Below are 15,278 nucleotides of genomic sequence, written 5' to 3'. Positions count from 1 at the left end.
GCCCAGTGACTGTGCAAAAGGCCCTGTAGCACTGAAGCCCTGAAGCCCAGCAGCCCACTTGATGTGTTGTCCAGCCGCAGGAAGACAGCACTTTTCACCAGTGCCCTTTGAAATGCTGATTGAGTTAGCTCATTAGCAAAGTATACATCTGGAATTTAACCAGTTATTTAATTTGATTTTCAAAAGTTGTTTTGAAATATTTCTTTCTCTTCCTTTAAATTTTGATGATTTTGTAATATGTAAGAAATGGAATAGAGTTTCAGAAATTATCTTTTGACTCTAATTTTAAAAGTATGACTTATAACTGAGACCCCTTTGGCTGTCATTAGTTCCATTCCAGACTGTTTTTAAGCTCCTATTCTTTTCTCCTTTTCTTCTCTTCTCCCACAGATGAAGTGGTGGCAGGGAAAATAGGCAGACTTATCTCTGGGCTGCCCTTGTTCTGGAAAGAAATGTGGAAGAAAAATTTTGAGGCCTTTCTGGTGTATGCCTTTCAGGTGTATTAATGAGAAAAACTAGATATAGCAACTTTGTCATATTCATACTATCTTTTATGAATTTTGTCCTTTCACATATCTTTAGTCCTCATAGCAATTTCTTAAAACTTTTAAGGTAGTATGCTGCGCTAGAATGACTTCAATATCCATTTCCTTGTCCTTTACAGTAATAAGAGAGCAATAATAATTTTCAGTAAAACTGAATATATATGTATCTCAAACAAATAACCTGGAAATCTTAACTGTGGGTATATGTCTATTTCAATTGGAATTTTACCTATATTAAAAATACTAGTTGACATCCATTTTTAGATAAGTTTTTTAAAAAAACTGGGTTATAAAATGAAGCACTGTTAGTAAGGCTAATGGCACAGGATCCTTTGTTGTGAGTAGAAGAAACTGGAAAAGGCATAGGTATGATTTCATTAAGCTAGAGAGCATTGGTGTTCACATTTAAAAAACATAATCATAACTTATCTGGAGTCACATGTTCCATTTTATTGGCTTCCTTCATATAGAAAATATAGAAACCACTAAATGCCTGTGAAAAAGTGAAGCAATGTATGTATATTTTCTGGGTGAAGGAAGTATTCTGTACATTTTCCATGTTTTACATCATGGTAATTTGAATAACCATGCTTCCATGTTCACATCAATTTTTTGTTTTTCAATTTATGCACAGCACTTGCTCTGAAATTTGGGGACTGAGTACACCAAATACGATAGATCAGTGGGATACAACAGGCCTTTACAGCTTCTCTGAACAAACCAGGTGAATATTCTGCCCTCTGTCGAATCCTAGAGATCTTGTGGGAGGGAGGGTGTTTTGGAAGACCTATAGTGGGTTGCTTAGTATAATTTTGCCTTGGATGTTTCCTTAATGTAAAATAAGGCATGGCATTTAAAATAACTGCTTGCCAGTATTAAAAATATATTAAATGTTTCAGCTGATGTTTTATCAATGAAATTCTAGTTTTGAATCTTTTTAAAATTATTGCATCCCCTAAAGAATAGAAACTTTGATAACTATATTCTCATTTTAGTGTGAGGTTAGATTATAATCTGTTGTTGGCCTAATTTTTAAGTAGATACATAACCAGTTTTTGCTAAATTTCTTGCTATCATCTAAATCTCCTCTGTATACTAATAAGTACATACTTATTTACTGAACCCCTTATATCACAGTTAATGCCAGGCTAACTTGTTCTTATGTTACCTTTTTTTTTATCACCTTATTCTCTTTTTTGAGCATATTGGTATTGGTCCATTTCATCTCATCATATTCATCACCATCTGCATTTATGTGTGAGCTGTATAGAAATATACCTCAGTACTCAAAACAATCACAACTGGGTAATGAGTTACATTAGTCTTAGTAAGTTACTTTTACATCATTGTTGGTATTTATCATTCTTCACACTAGTTCCTTTTTTTGATAATTCTGTCACCTACAGAAATAATGCCCTTAAAAGCCTCCCTAAGTAAGAGTTTGATTCACTAAAGATGGAAGTCGTTGACAAAAGTTTTTCAAGTATAGCTATATGATACTTTTTTAAAAAAATCACTTTTTCCCCAAGCGCTTACCTGTTCATTGACATTTGAGTCATTTATGTAGCATATTTATAAGAAACATACCCTAGTGTTGCTGCTTACTTTTTATGAGATCCATTAGATAACACATTTTTCTTCCTTGTACTCACTAAAACTAACTAAACGTCTGTCATTCCTTTCTTTATGCTCTTATTGTACTAATTTATCTCAATTGAGTACATTTATTTTTTTAAAACTTCCCACCTTTCTTTTCCCTTGCTTCCCAATAGGTCTCTTGATGGTCGTCTTCAGGTATCTCATCGGAAAGGACTGCCGCATGTAATATATTGCCGATTATGGCGCTGGCCTGATCTTCACAGTCATCATGAACTCAAGGCAATTGAAAACTGCGAATATGCTTTTAATCTTAAAAAGGATGAAGTATGTGTAAACCCTTACCACTACCAGAGAGTTGAGACACCAGGTAGGAAAAGTAGATTTTTTTCCCCTTGTTTTAATTAAATGCTTGAACTTAAGTGTATTAGGTACTCTTATACCTTATTAATCCAGGGAAATTTTGGTATAAAACTCTAACAAGTTACCTTAAATTCAGTATATTTTTTGGCAGTAATTAAAAATACTTTATAGTTTTTTAACACATGTTATGGGAAAATATATCTTAGAGGGAAAGATGTCTTAGTTTCTTGGAATAGCAAGCATTTCACATCAAAGTACGTATCTAGGAAATTCTAATCCCACAGATACACAGTCTGCTTAGAACTGAATGATATGTCTTATTACTTGTCTGCTGCACTACCTGTTTTCAGTAATTTTGCTCTTTGTTTTTTTGATACACTTTAATGACATCATTTGCATCTAAGCAGTTCGGTAAAACTCATAGCAGGACTTTCAATTTACTTAGCTGTAAACTTGCTAAAAGAATACAGCTATATTTTCAAAAAATACCCCAAATCAGATTTTACAAATCTTTCTGCAACCTTTCCGATGAGGATTTATGAACTTCTATGGTAATATAATATTACCAGGATCACTTTGTCCCCAAAAGTACAAGATAAATTGGGACTTAGAGATTTAGATTGTGGACTACATGACAAGTTAAAATCATAATCAGGTTTGTCAATTTCTCAATAGCCAAATAATACCAAGTAGGTGGATCCTAAACTTCAAAAATTAATGAAAACTTTTAATACAAGTGTCACCCTCCCCTTTGCTCTGCCATTGACTTGGATTTCTTTTACTCTTTTAGTTTTGCCTCCGGTGTTAGTGCCACGGCATACTGAGATCTTAACAGAACTACCACCTCTGGATGATTATACCCACTCCATTCCAGAAAACACTAATTTCCCAGCGGGAATTGAGCCACAGAGTAATTATATCCCAGGTATTTTTGCCTCAGAATCTCCTAAAATTTGGGATAGATACAAATTTTGTTCATAAATGTTCAAGTATTAATAAATTATGGTTTGGCTTTTTAATATTTTTAGTTCTACAGACATAGCAACACGTATGTTGTGCTGAAAATCAGAAAACCTCTATTTTAGTTCTTTTTCATCTGGGACTCAGTAATGCTGATAAATAGATGAACTGCATGGTTCTCAAATTCTGCTCTATTATATTTTATGTCCAGTAATATTCCATGATATGGAAACTACTCTTTTAGTTTTCACTGTTTGTTAGGAGAACAGCTAATAGTTTCTTGCTTTTTTGTCTGTTTCCCTTTTTTTTTGTTTGTTTTTTTTTCCTAGCACAAACTAAAGGTATAAGACTGAGCATTTAGCTATACGTTGGATTTTTTTAGTGTCTTTTTTCTCCCTGTGTAATATTTCTCTATTCCACTCTTACATTTATTTTATACAACTGAAAATATGTAAGGAACTTGGAGTTTCAACTACATTTAAAAAATTGCTTTGTCTCATCATGGAAATAATGCTTGTTCATTGGTGATAATTTTGAAAACATAAGGAAAAGGAAGGATTTTTTAAAATAGCTAATTTTAAGGTTAGAAACTGTTTTCTGATTATTTTAATGCTTTTTTCTTTTATTACTATTTTATTCCAAAAGACGATTTAAAGCTGTTTTTTTGGGTAGCTGGGAAACAAATATTTTGAGAAGTTAGGAGGATAGGGCAAAGACGTTGTTGTGGAGAGTGGAGGCCAGGGTGAGGGCAAGGAGGATGAACAAAGGGCATTTTGTAGGGAGAAGAATTTGACTGGAAGTGGTTACGTGTGGGTAGTGTTTTGGGTGAGGGAGTACTTAAATCTCTGATGTGGGAATTAGTATAATTCAGCAGTACTTAGGAAACTGAGGTGTAAGCATACACTCTTGTAAGACACCACCTACCCAATAATTATATGGAGGGTGTTAGAATGTTGAGTGGCTTTCACTTGTGGAGATGTTTGGGCTTATTTTCCCTGTCATCTTTACTTGTTTAGATTTGGGCATTTTACAAAGTAGAAAATCACAAGTGGATTACACCTATCTGCTTTTCTGGACAGTGGGGCTTTACCCAGCTCCAACTGACAGCAAAACCTTGGGATTCACTTTTTATTCCATTGCGAAAGAAATTTTAACATTTCCTCCAAAACACTAGTACCTTTGTTGTTTATTATTTTATCGATAACTAATAATGGAGAAAAATGAAAAAGGATAACATATTTATCAGTTCAGTATTTCTTCCTCTTTAGACCTTTGAGACATGAGTGGTTAAACTGGCAAAGCTTAGCTCTTTTTTAAAATTTGCTTTAACTTTTAAAATAGCATGTAATGGTATGTATTATTCTTATTTTTGTATTCTTTGTTGTTCGAGTGTATGAAGGAATTTATTTTATTCTTACATTAAAAATTTGGGGGCACTGACACTTAAAATGAAAAGTTTGATACTTAAGTTAAAATTTCTAGTTAGCTTATTGAAGAGAGATTGTAAAAAGTTTATGAAGGAAGCCTTTAACCCACATCATTTAAACTTATTTTTTCCTCCTTGAGATTATAATTGGTAAAGTTGTATAAATGTTTTTATTTTACATGAAGCTTATTCAGATATTCAGATGCTTCCTGAATATAAACATTTTGTTCATAAACCATATTGGAAATGACACATTAGAATCTTAAGTATTTTCAGGAAGTAGTTTGCCTCAGTTTTGTGTAGTAGTCTGTATTTGAATTTAATTTTCTGCCTCAAGCATTCAGGATTTACTGGTTAGCATTCATGGAGCAATACACTTTTTAGGTAGAATTCAAGCTAGACCATTCCTGAGCTATATTACCATATTTTGCCCTATAGAACCTAATGTAAGATGTAAGCCTGTATTATTTTGTAATCCAGAATCTTGTGTGCCTGTGTTGTGTGTCCTTTAATCATCTCTAAGGGACCCATCCATGATGGCCATTAGGTTAAAAAAAATAATAATTATGGGTGTTAGTTTCTTTGAAACATACCGATCAGAACTGAGGCATCTTTGAAATTATATTTTTGGCTTTTGCCCTAGAAAATACACATATGACAATGAGCCAGATATGTAAATAATAGCTAAGAAAATATGCACAGAGAGCTCAATTATATTACAAGTAAGTTTTAAGGATTCACCTATAAAGTTTGGATCAGAACCTGAATCATAAGCCCTCAGTACCCAATATTGCTTTTTATAGAGATGTTATATAACATTCATATGTTATTTGGAGTGATTTGTTGGTTATCTTTGGTAACTGGGAGAAAAGGCGATGAGATTAAATTGAACCTGTACGTGATTTGTTCTAAACTTTTTTAGAAACGCCACCTCCTGGATATATCAGTGAAGATGGAGAAACAAGTGATCAACAGTTGAACCAAAGTATGGATACAGGTAAAAATATTTTTCAACATTCCTCAGTAATTAGATACACATTTTTGCCTTGTTGGAAACTCACTAGAGTTATTCATAACCCTTACATTTAGAGAAGTTGGGACATATCAAAAAAAAAGAATCATCTTGATTTAATCATATTTGAATCATCAGAGAGAGGAGTCAGTGAAAGATTAACATATGCTACTCTGCAGAATAATTGTTAGAATTTTCTCTTATTAGAGTAAACCTATAGAAATTGGAGAACACTCACTTTTCTTTTTAAAATATTGATATTCTTTGCTTCTGTTTAAAGTTTTAGGTACTCTATGAATAAATGTCTTTGTGATGAAAGATTCTAATTAATTAGCCCAATAACAGGCTTTCAGAGGAACTTGGAAGTAAGAGATGGGGATCAGCTTCTGAATTATAGTAGATTGTTTACACAAAATACCTTGTATATTGTACCTGACCTAATGCAATTAATTTCTAATATTTAGCTATCAACTTCAAACACAATGAAGAAAAAATTGACATGTAATAGATATTACACACATCAAAGCTTTAAAGCAGTTATTATGTAATAAAATGTATATAACCTATCAGAACTAATAGGTTTCCAGTGAAATAGCTGTGATGTTATTGTAATTGTATGTTTTGATCTATTCCACCCTGGTTATATCTTAAGGATTGGACACCTTAATATCACAACCTCCCAAATTATAGCATCCACTTTTCTACACAGTTTATACTAAAGCATTCTGCAGTTATGATAATCTAAGTTATTTTTTACATGGGGGGGGCTGGGGGTGGTTGGCTTTTACAATAATTCTGTTGTTTAAATTCTTCCATTATTTAGACTCCCAAGTGAAGAAGTTTCTGCTATAGCTAATCATAATTATGGCTTTTTGAAATAGTAGATAACCAAGAAAAGTAGATGATGATCATTGGAAATAACATATTGTATGTTTAAAAAAAAAATTTTTTTTTTGGCCGTGCAGCTTGTGGGATCTTAGTTCCCTGCCCTCAGCAGTGAAAGCTCAGAGTCCTAACCACTGGTCCTCCAGGGAATTCCCCACATTATACATCTTAATGCAAATATCTTACTGCAAATGACATTTGGATTTCCGAATATATCTTCCTAAGAAATGCATGTGTGTCAGAGAACTGTATTCCTAAATCAGCTATGTTCCTTTTTGCCCCATGATGGACAGTTGCTACTGGGACACTTAGAAGTGAATGCCAATAAAAATATGCCTTAATGACATCATTAATCATCAGGGAAATGGCAAATCAAAACCATGATGACATATCACTTCACACCCTCTAGAATGGCTATAATCAAAAAAGGAGGAAGTCTCAATGAAGATCAGAGAAGTTGGAGTCTTCATATGTTGCTAATGGGAATGTAAAATGGTTCAGTTACCTTGGAAAGATTTGCTATTCCTCAAAGTTAAATATAGTATAACAATATGACCCAGCAATTTCACCCAAGAAAATTGAACACATGTCCACATTAAACTTGTAAACAAATGTTCATGTAAGCATTATTCATAGTAGCCCAAAATTGGAAACAACCCAAACTGTCTATCAAATGATTAATGGATAAATTAAATGAGTTATATCCATATGTTGGAATATTATTCAACCATATAAAGGAATGAAGTACTGATGCATGCTACAACACTGATGAACCTTGAAAGCATTATATTAGGTGAAAGAAGCCAGGCGCAAAAGGCCATAAGGATTCCAATTAGTGCACAAATGCCTATTCTATAATATAGCTGAAACATGGGAAGAACAATAAGATGAATATAATCATTGGTTATGATAATGGTCAAAATCTAAAAGTGGATAATAAGCTGAATCAACTAAAATGAATTCAGTGTTTTGGGGCTAGCTTTGAACGTAACCTAATATTTCTAATTCTGTTTCAGTGGGGGAAATGTTACTGTCTTTTTCAAAATGACACATTTAAAATTATTTACTGTAATGACAGTGACAGTGTGAATACTTGATTCATGAGATGCCAAAAGTTGGTTTAAATACCAGTCTTCTACCTGCTATCTATTGTTCTCTCAGTGCCATGGGAAGAATTTTTTGACTGATGCAGGGTCCCAATTTAGAACAAAATTAACCTGTTTTTAAACTCTGGTCCATACCTTCCCTGAGGGAAGGACATAATTAAATTGATCTTTCAAGCTCTGCTGGAATAGAAGGAGTTAATATTTTTTAAAAGGGTAACCAGAGGAGAATTCTCTGGCAGTCCAGTAGTTAGGACTCCGCTTCTACTGCAGGAGGCACAGGTTCAATCCCTGGTCAGGGAACTAAGATCCAGCTGTGTGACCTCCGCCCCCCCCAAATAAATAAATAAATAAGAATAAATATAAACAAACAAACAAAAAAGTAACCATAGGACAAATAATGCAGAATACAGAACTGTATGAACAAGTACCTGTTATTTTTCGCTTTGCTTTTTCTTTTTTTAAAAATTTCTCTGGTCAAGCCTTCATTCTTTAAAGTTTGTGGACATTAAGGATCAGGCTGAACATCCCAAGAAATATAAGTTTGATTTAGTTTTAATTTTTTTTTTTCTTGCAAGCCAGTCATTTTGTATACCCCTAGACAAGGTTCACATACCCCACTTAGGAGACAGCTTCTCTAACCAAATGCATGGCGGCAGGATAGTATGGTTGGACTCTGAACTAGACTACCTGAGTTTGAATTGTCCCTCTACTATATACTAGCTAGATGACCTAGGCACACAGTTTCCTTATCTGTAAATTAGGAATAATTATAGTACCAAACCCATAGGGTTGTTAATAGTTAATTTTTGTAAAGAAGTTAAATGTTCCTAACTTACAGTAAATACTGTGTGAGTATATTTAAAGAAAATAAAGAAGGATGAATTAACCATTAAGAAAAAGGAAGAAAGTTGATTGCATGAAAATTAGAAGTAAATTGAGGGACTGAGATCCAGAAGCAGAAGCAGTTTCATCTTCATGATTAGGATCTTCTAAATAAAATAGGGAAATAAGGTTATTTGTCAAGAACGGAGGGTCAGGTTTGAGAACTTTAAGGTAGTGGACTTATTGGCTATGCCATCTGTGCAGTGTTTTACAGTTTTTAGCATAGATATATAGCATTTCTGTCATTAGATGGATTCTTCACTGTTTTAACCTTTTCGTGCTATTGTAAATGTTTATTTTTCAATTTTATTTTTAATTGTTTTTTCCTAGGATATAGAATAAAATTTGATTTTTGTATGTTGGTCTTTTTTCCTGAACTTTGTTAAAAATCACTTTTTGTATCTAGTATTCTGTAGATTCCTAAGATTTTCTATATACACTACCTTGCCATCTCTTAAATAAAGACAGTTTTACTTCTTGCTTTCTAATCTTTATGCTTTCTTCTTTTTCTATTCTGGCGAAGACCTACGGTAAACTATTGAATAGAAATACTAAGAATGGATATTTTTGCATTGTTCTTGATCATAGGGGGAATACATTTAATAATTCCCCCAATAAGTAAGATGTTAATTATAGATTTTTAATAGATTATCTTTATCAGATTGAGGATTTTCCATTCTGTTCCCAGTGTTCAGAGTGTTTGTAATGAGTGGCTGTGGAATTTTGCCCGTACTTGTTCTGCATCTGTTGAGAGGATAATACAGTTTTACTCTTCTTGAGTGAATTCCACTAAATGATTTTTGTAATAGCAAACCAATTTTGACCTTATTTGGTTATGATAAATTATACTTTTAAAATATTTAAGGATTTGATTTGCTAATGTTCTTAAAAGGATTTTCACATCTATGTTTATGAGAGATTTTGGTCTTTAGTTTTCTTGTAATGTTTTTCTGTAGTTTCAATATCATAATTATGCTGGGATCCAAATATATTGGATGAGGTTTTCTAATATATTCTGAAAGACTTCGCATAGGATTGGAATTAATTCTTCCTTAAACACTTGATAGCTTCTACCAGAGAAGCCATCTTTTATAGCGAAGGGTTTTTTAAATTGAGAGTTATTTAGATTTTCAATTTTTTTGTGTTGATGTGCTAACTCGTGTCTTACAAGATATTTTCTTCATTTCATCTGAATGGTAGATTTTATTGCTATAAAGTTATTTCTGATATTCTGTTATCCTCTTGTTGTCTGCAATATCAAGTAAATCTTGATGACCCATTTTTTACTTAAAGTGTTGATAGTTTGACTTTTTTATTCTTGATAAGTTTTGCAGGGGCTTTATCAGTTAATACTTTTAAAGAACCAGTTTTTGGCTTCTTAAACTTTTCTCTTGTGTTTGCCTTTTTACTGCTTGATTTATTTCTATTCTGCATTATTTTCTTCTACTTACTTCCCATTTAATTTGGTCATTTTAGACTCTTGTAGTTTATTTAGGTCATTGATTCTTTTGTATTTTTTTCCATTGATTTTTTTTGTCTGAGCCTCTATACATTATTTATTTAATTTTATTTATTTTTTTACACAGCAGTGTCTTATGAGTTATCCATTTTATACATATTAGTGTACACATGTCAATCCCAATCTCCCAATTCATCACCCCCTCCCGCCCCCCCCACCACTTTCACCACTTGGTGTCCATACGTTTCTTCTCTACATCTGTGTCTCAATTTCTGCCCTGCAAACTGGTTCATCTGTACCATTTTTCTAGGTTCCACATACATGCGTTAATATACGATTTGTGTTTTTCCCTTTCTGACTGACTTCACTGTATATGACAGTCTTTAGATCCATCCACGTCTCTACAAGTGACTCAGTTTCGTTCCTTTTTATGGCTGAGTAATATTCCATTGTGTGTGTGTGTGTGTGTGTGTGTGTGTGTGTGTGTGTGTGTGTGTGTGTGTGTATAATCACGTCTTCTTTATCCATTCGTCTGTCGATGGGCATTTGGTTGCTTCCATGTCCTGGCTATTGTAAATAATGCAGTGAACATTGGGGTGCATGTATCTTTTTGAATTATGGTTTTCTCTGGGTATATGCCCAGTAGTGGGATTGCTGGGTCATATGGTAATTCTATTTTGAGTTTTTTAAAGAACCTCCATACTGTTCTCCATAGTGGCTGTATCCATTTACATTCCCACCAACAGTGCAAGAGGGTTTCCTTTTCTCCACACCCTCTCCAGCATTTCTTGTTTGGAGATTTTCTGGTGATGCCCATTCTAACTGGTGTGAGGTGAAACCTCATTGTAACTTTGATTTGCATTTCTCTAATAATTAGTGATGTTGAGCAGCTTTGCATATGCTTCTTGGCCATCTGTATGTCTTCTTCGGAGAAATGCCTATTTAGGTCTTCTGCCCATCTTTGGATGGATTGTTTGTTTCTTTAATATTGAGCTGCATGAGCTGTTTACATATTTTGGAGATTAATCTTTGTTGATTCATTTGCAAATATTTACTCCCATTCTGAGGGTTTTCTTTTCGTCTTGTTTGTAGTTTCCTTTGCTGTGCAAAAGCTTTTAAGTTTCATTAGGTCCCATTTGTTTATTTTTGTTTTTATTTCCATTACTCTAGGAGATGGATCTAAAAAGATCTTTCTGTGATTTATGTCAAAGAGTGTTCTTCCTATGTTTTTCTCTGAGAGTTTTATAGTGTCTGGTCTTACATTTAGGTCTCGAATCCATTTTGAGTTTATTTTTGTGTATGGTGTTAGGGAGTGTTCGAATTTCATTTTTTTACATGTAGCTGTCCAGTTTTCCCAGGACCACATATTGAAGACCTGTCTTTTCTCCATTGTATATCCTTGCCTCCTTTGTCATAGATTAGTTGGCCATAGGTACATGGGTTTATCTCTGGGCTTTCTATCCTGTTCCATGGATCTATATTTCTGTTTTTGTGCCAGTACCATATTGTCTTGATTACTGTAGCTTGGTAGTATGGTCTGAAGTCAGGGAGTCTGATTCCTCCAGCTCCGTTTTTTTCCCTCAAGACTGCTTTGGCTATTCGGGGTCTTTTGTGTCTCCATACAAATTTTAAGATTTTTAGTTCTAGTTCTGGAAAAATTCCATTGGTAATTTGATAGGGATTGTGTTGAATCTGCAGATTACTTTGGGTAGTATAGTCATTTTCACAATATTGATTCTTCCAGTCCAAGAACATGCTATATCTCTCCCATCTGTTTGTATCATCTTTCATTTCTTTCATCAGTGTCTTATAGTTTTCTGCATACAGGTCTTTTGTCTCCCTAGGTAGGTTTATTCCTAGGTATACAGGTCTTTTGTCTCCTTAGGTAGGTTTATTCCTAGGTGTTTTATTCTTTTTGTTGCAATGGTAAATGGGAGTGTTTCCTTAATTTCTCTTTCATCATTAGTGTATAGGAATGCAAGATATTTCTGTACATTAATTTTGTATCCTGCAACTTTATCACATTCATTGATTAGCTCTGGTAGTTTTCTGGTGGCATCTTTAGGATTCTCTATGTGTAGTATCATGTCATTTGCAAACAGTGACAGTATTACTTCTTCTTTTCCAATTTGTATTCCTTTTATTTCTTTTTCTTCTCTGATTGCCGTGGCTAGGACTTCAAAAACTGTGTTGAACAATAGTGGCGAGAGTGGACATCTGTGTCGTGGTCCTGATCTTAGAGGAAATGCTTTCAGTTTTTCACCATTGAGAATGATATTTCCTGTGCGTTTGTCGTATATGGCCTTTATTATGTTGAGGTAGGTTCCTTCTGTGCCCACTCTCTGGAGAGTTTTTATCATAAATGGGTGTTGAATTTTGTCAAAAGCTTTTTCTGCATCTATTGAGATGATCATATGGTTTTTCTTGTTCAGTTTGTTAATATGGTGTATCACATTGATTGATTTGCGTATATTGAAGAATCCTTGCATTCCTGGGATAAATCCCACCTTGATCATGGTGTATGATCCTTTTAATGTGTTGTTGGATTCTGTTTGCTAGTATTTTGTTGAGGATTTCTGCATCTATATTCATCAGTGATATTGGTCTGTAATTTTCTTCTTTGGTAGTATGTTTGGTTTTGGCATCAGGGTGATGGTGGGCTCATAGAATGAGTTTGGGAGTGTTCCCTCCTCTGCAATTTTTTGTAAGAGTTTGAGAAGGATGGGTGTTAGCTCTTCTCTAAATGTTTGATAGAATTCACCTGTGAAGCCATCTGGTCCTGAACTTTTGTTTGTTGGAAGATTTTTAATCAGTTTTAATTTCATTACTTGTGATTGGTCTGTTCATATTTTCTGTTTCGTCCTTGTTCATTCTTGGAAGGTTATACCTTTCTTAGAATTTGTCCATTTCTTCCAGGTTGTCCATTTTATTGGCATAGAGTTGCTTGTAATATTCTCTTAGGCTGCTTTGTATTTCTGCGGTGTCTGTTGTAACTTCTTTTTCATTTCGAATTTTATTGATTTGAGTCCTCTCCCTCTTTTTCTTGATGAGTCTGGCTAATGGATTATCCATTTTGTTTATCTTCTCAAAAGAACCAGCTTTTACTTTTATTGATCTTTGCTATTGTTTTCTTTGTCTCTATTTCATTTATTTCTACTCTGATCTTTATGATTTCTTTCCTTCTACTAACTTTGGGTTTTGGTTGTTCTTCTTTCTCTCCTTCCTTTAGGTGTTAGGTTAGATTGTTTATTTGAGATGTTTGTTGTTTCTTGAGGTAGGATTGTATTGCTATAAACTTCCATCTTAGAACTGCTTTTGCTGCATCCCGTAGGTTTTGGATCGTCGTGTTTTCATTGTCATTTGTCTCTAGGTATTTTTTGATTTCCTCTTTGATTTCTTCAGTGATCTCTTGGTTATTTAGTAATGTATTGTTTAGCCTCTATGTGCTTGTGTTTTTTAACGTTTTTTTCCCTGTAATTGATTTCTAATCTCATAGTGTTGTGGTCAGAAAAGATGCTTGATTTGATTTCAATTTCTTAAATTTACTGAGGCTTGATTTGTGACCTAAAATGTGATCCATCATGGAGAATGTTCCATTTGCACTTGAGAAGAAAGTGTAATCTGCAGTTTTTGGATGCCGTGTCCTATAAATATCAATTAAATCTATCTCATCTATTGTGTCATTTAAAGATTGTGTTTCCTTATTAATTTTCTGTCTGGATGATCTGTCCATTGTGTAAGTGAGGTGTTAAAGTCCCCCACTATTATTGTGTTACTGTCGATGTCCTCTTTTATAGTTTTTAGCACTTGCCTTATGTATTGATGTGCTCCTGTGTTGGGTGCGTGTATATTTATAAATGTTATATATTCTTTTTGGAATGATCCCTTGATCATTATGTTGTGTCCTTCCTTGTCTCTTGTAACATTCTTTATTTTAAGGTCTGTTTTATCTGATGTGAGTATTGCTACTCCAGCTTTCTTTTGATTTCCATTTGCATGGAATATCTTTTTCCATCCCCTCACTTTCAGTCTGTATGTGTCCCTAGGTCTGAAGTGGGTCTCTTGTAGACAGTATATATATGGGTCTTGTTTTTGTATTCATTCAGCGAGCCTGTGCCTTTTGGTTGGAGCATTTAATCCATTCACGTTTAAGGTAATTATCTATATGTATGTTCCTATGACCATTTTCTCAATTGGTATGGGTTTGTTTTTGTAGGTCCTTTTCTTCTCTTGTGTTTCCCACTTAGAGAAGTTCCTTTAGCATTTGTTGTAGAGCTGGTTTGTTGGTGCTGAATTCTTTTAGCTTTTGCTTGTCTGTAAAGCTTTTGATTTCTCCATCAAATCTGAATGAGATCCTTGCCGGGTAGAGTAATCTTGGTTGTGGGTTCTTCCCTTTCATCACTTTAAATATGTTATGTCACTCCCTTCTGGCTTGTAGACTTTCTGCTGAGAAATCAGCTGTTAACCTTATGGGAGCTCCCTTATATGTTATTTGTTATTTTTCCCTTGCTGCTTTCAATAATTTTTCTTTGTCTTTAATTTTTGTCAGTTTGATTACTCTGTGGCTCAGTGTGTTTCTCCTTGGGTTTATCCTGTATGGGACTCTCTGCACTTCCTGGACTTGAGTGGCTATTTCCTCTCCCGTGTTAGGGAAGTTTTAGACTATAATCTCTTCATATATTTTCTCGGGTCCTTTCTCTCTCTCTTCTTCTGGGACCCCTATAATGCAAATGTTGTTGCGTTGAATGTTGTCCCAGAGATCTCTTAGGCTGTCTTCATTTCTTTTCATTCTTTTTTCTTTATTCTGTTCTGCAGCAGTGAATTCCACCGTTCTGTCTTCCTGCTCACTTATCCGTTCTTCTGCCTCAGTTATTCTGCTGTTGATTCCTCGTAGTGTGTTTGTCATTTCAGTTATTGTATTGTTCATCTCTGTTTGTTTGTTCTTTAATTCTTCTACATTTCTTGCATCTTCTCGATCTTTGCCTCCATTCTTTTTTCGAGGTCCTGGATCATCTTCACTATCATTATTCTGAATTATTTTTCT

General features: G+C 34.1%; 1 protein-coding gene across 1 annotated transcript in view; it reads left to right on the top strand.

Annotated features, from left to right (window-relative positions):
* Positions 1-15,278, top strand: part of SMAD2 (SMAD family member 2) — a 106,999-nt gene that overhangs the window by 67,435 nt on the left and 24,286 nt on the right. The window contains exons 3-6 of the mRNA XM_024132190.3: positions 1,180-1,269; positions 2,318-2,511; positions 3,295-3,429; positions 5,813-5,887. Coding sequence (XP_023987958.1) covers positions 1,180-1,269; positions 2,318-2,511; positions 3,295-3,429; positions 5,813-5,887 — 494 coding nt within the window. The remainder of the gene's footprint in view (positions 1-1,179; positions 1,270-2,317; positions 2,512-3,294; positions 3,430-5,812; positions 5,888-15,278) is intronic.

The sequence above is a fragment of the Physeter macrocephalus genome, chromosome 19 (genome assembly GCF_002837175.3).
Source record: "Physeter macrocephalus isolate SW-GA chromosome 19, ASM283717v5, whole genome shotgun sequence".
Lineage (NCBI taxonomy): Eukaryota > Metazoa > Chordata > Mammalia > Artiodactyla > Physeteridae > Physeter > Physeter macrocephalus.
The sequence above is the reverse complement of the archived record's forward strand: the minus strand, read 5'-3'. Positions and strand labels throughout refer to the sequence as shown.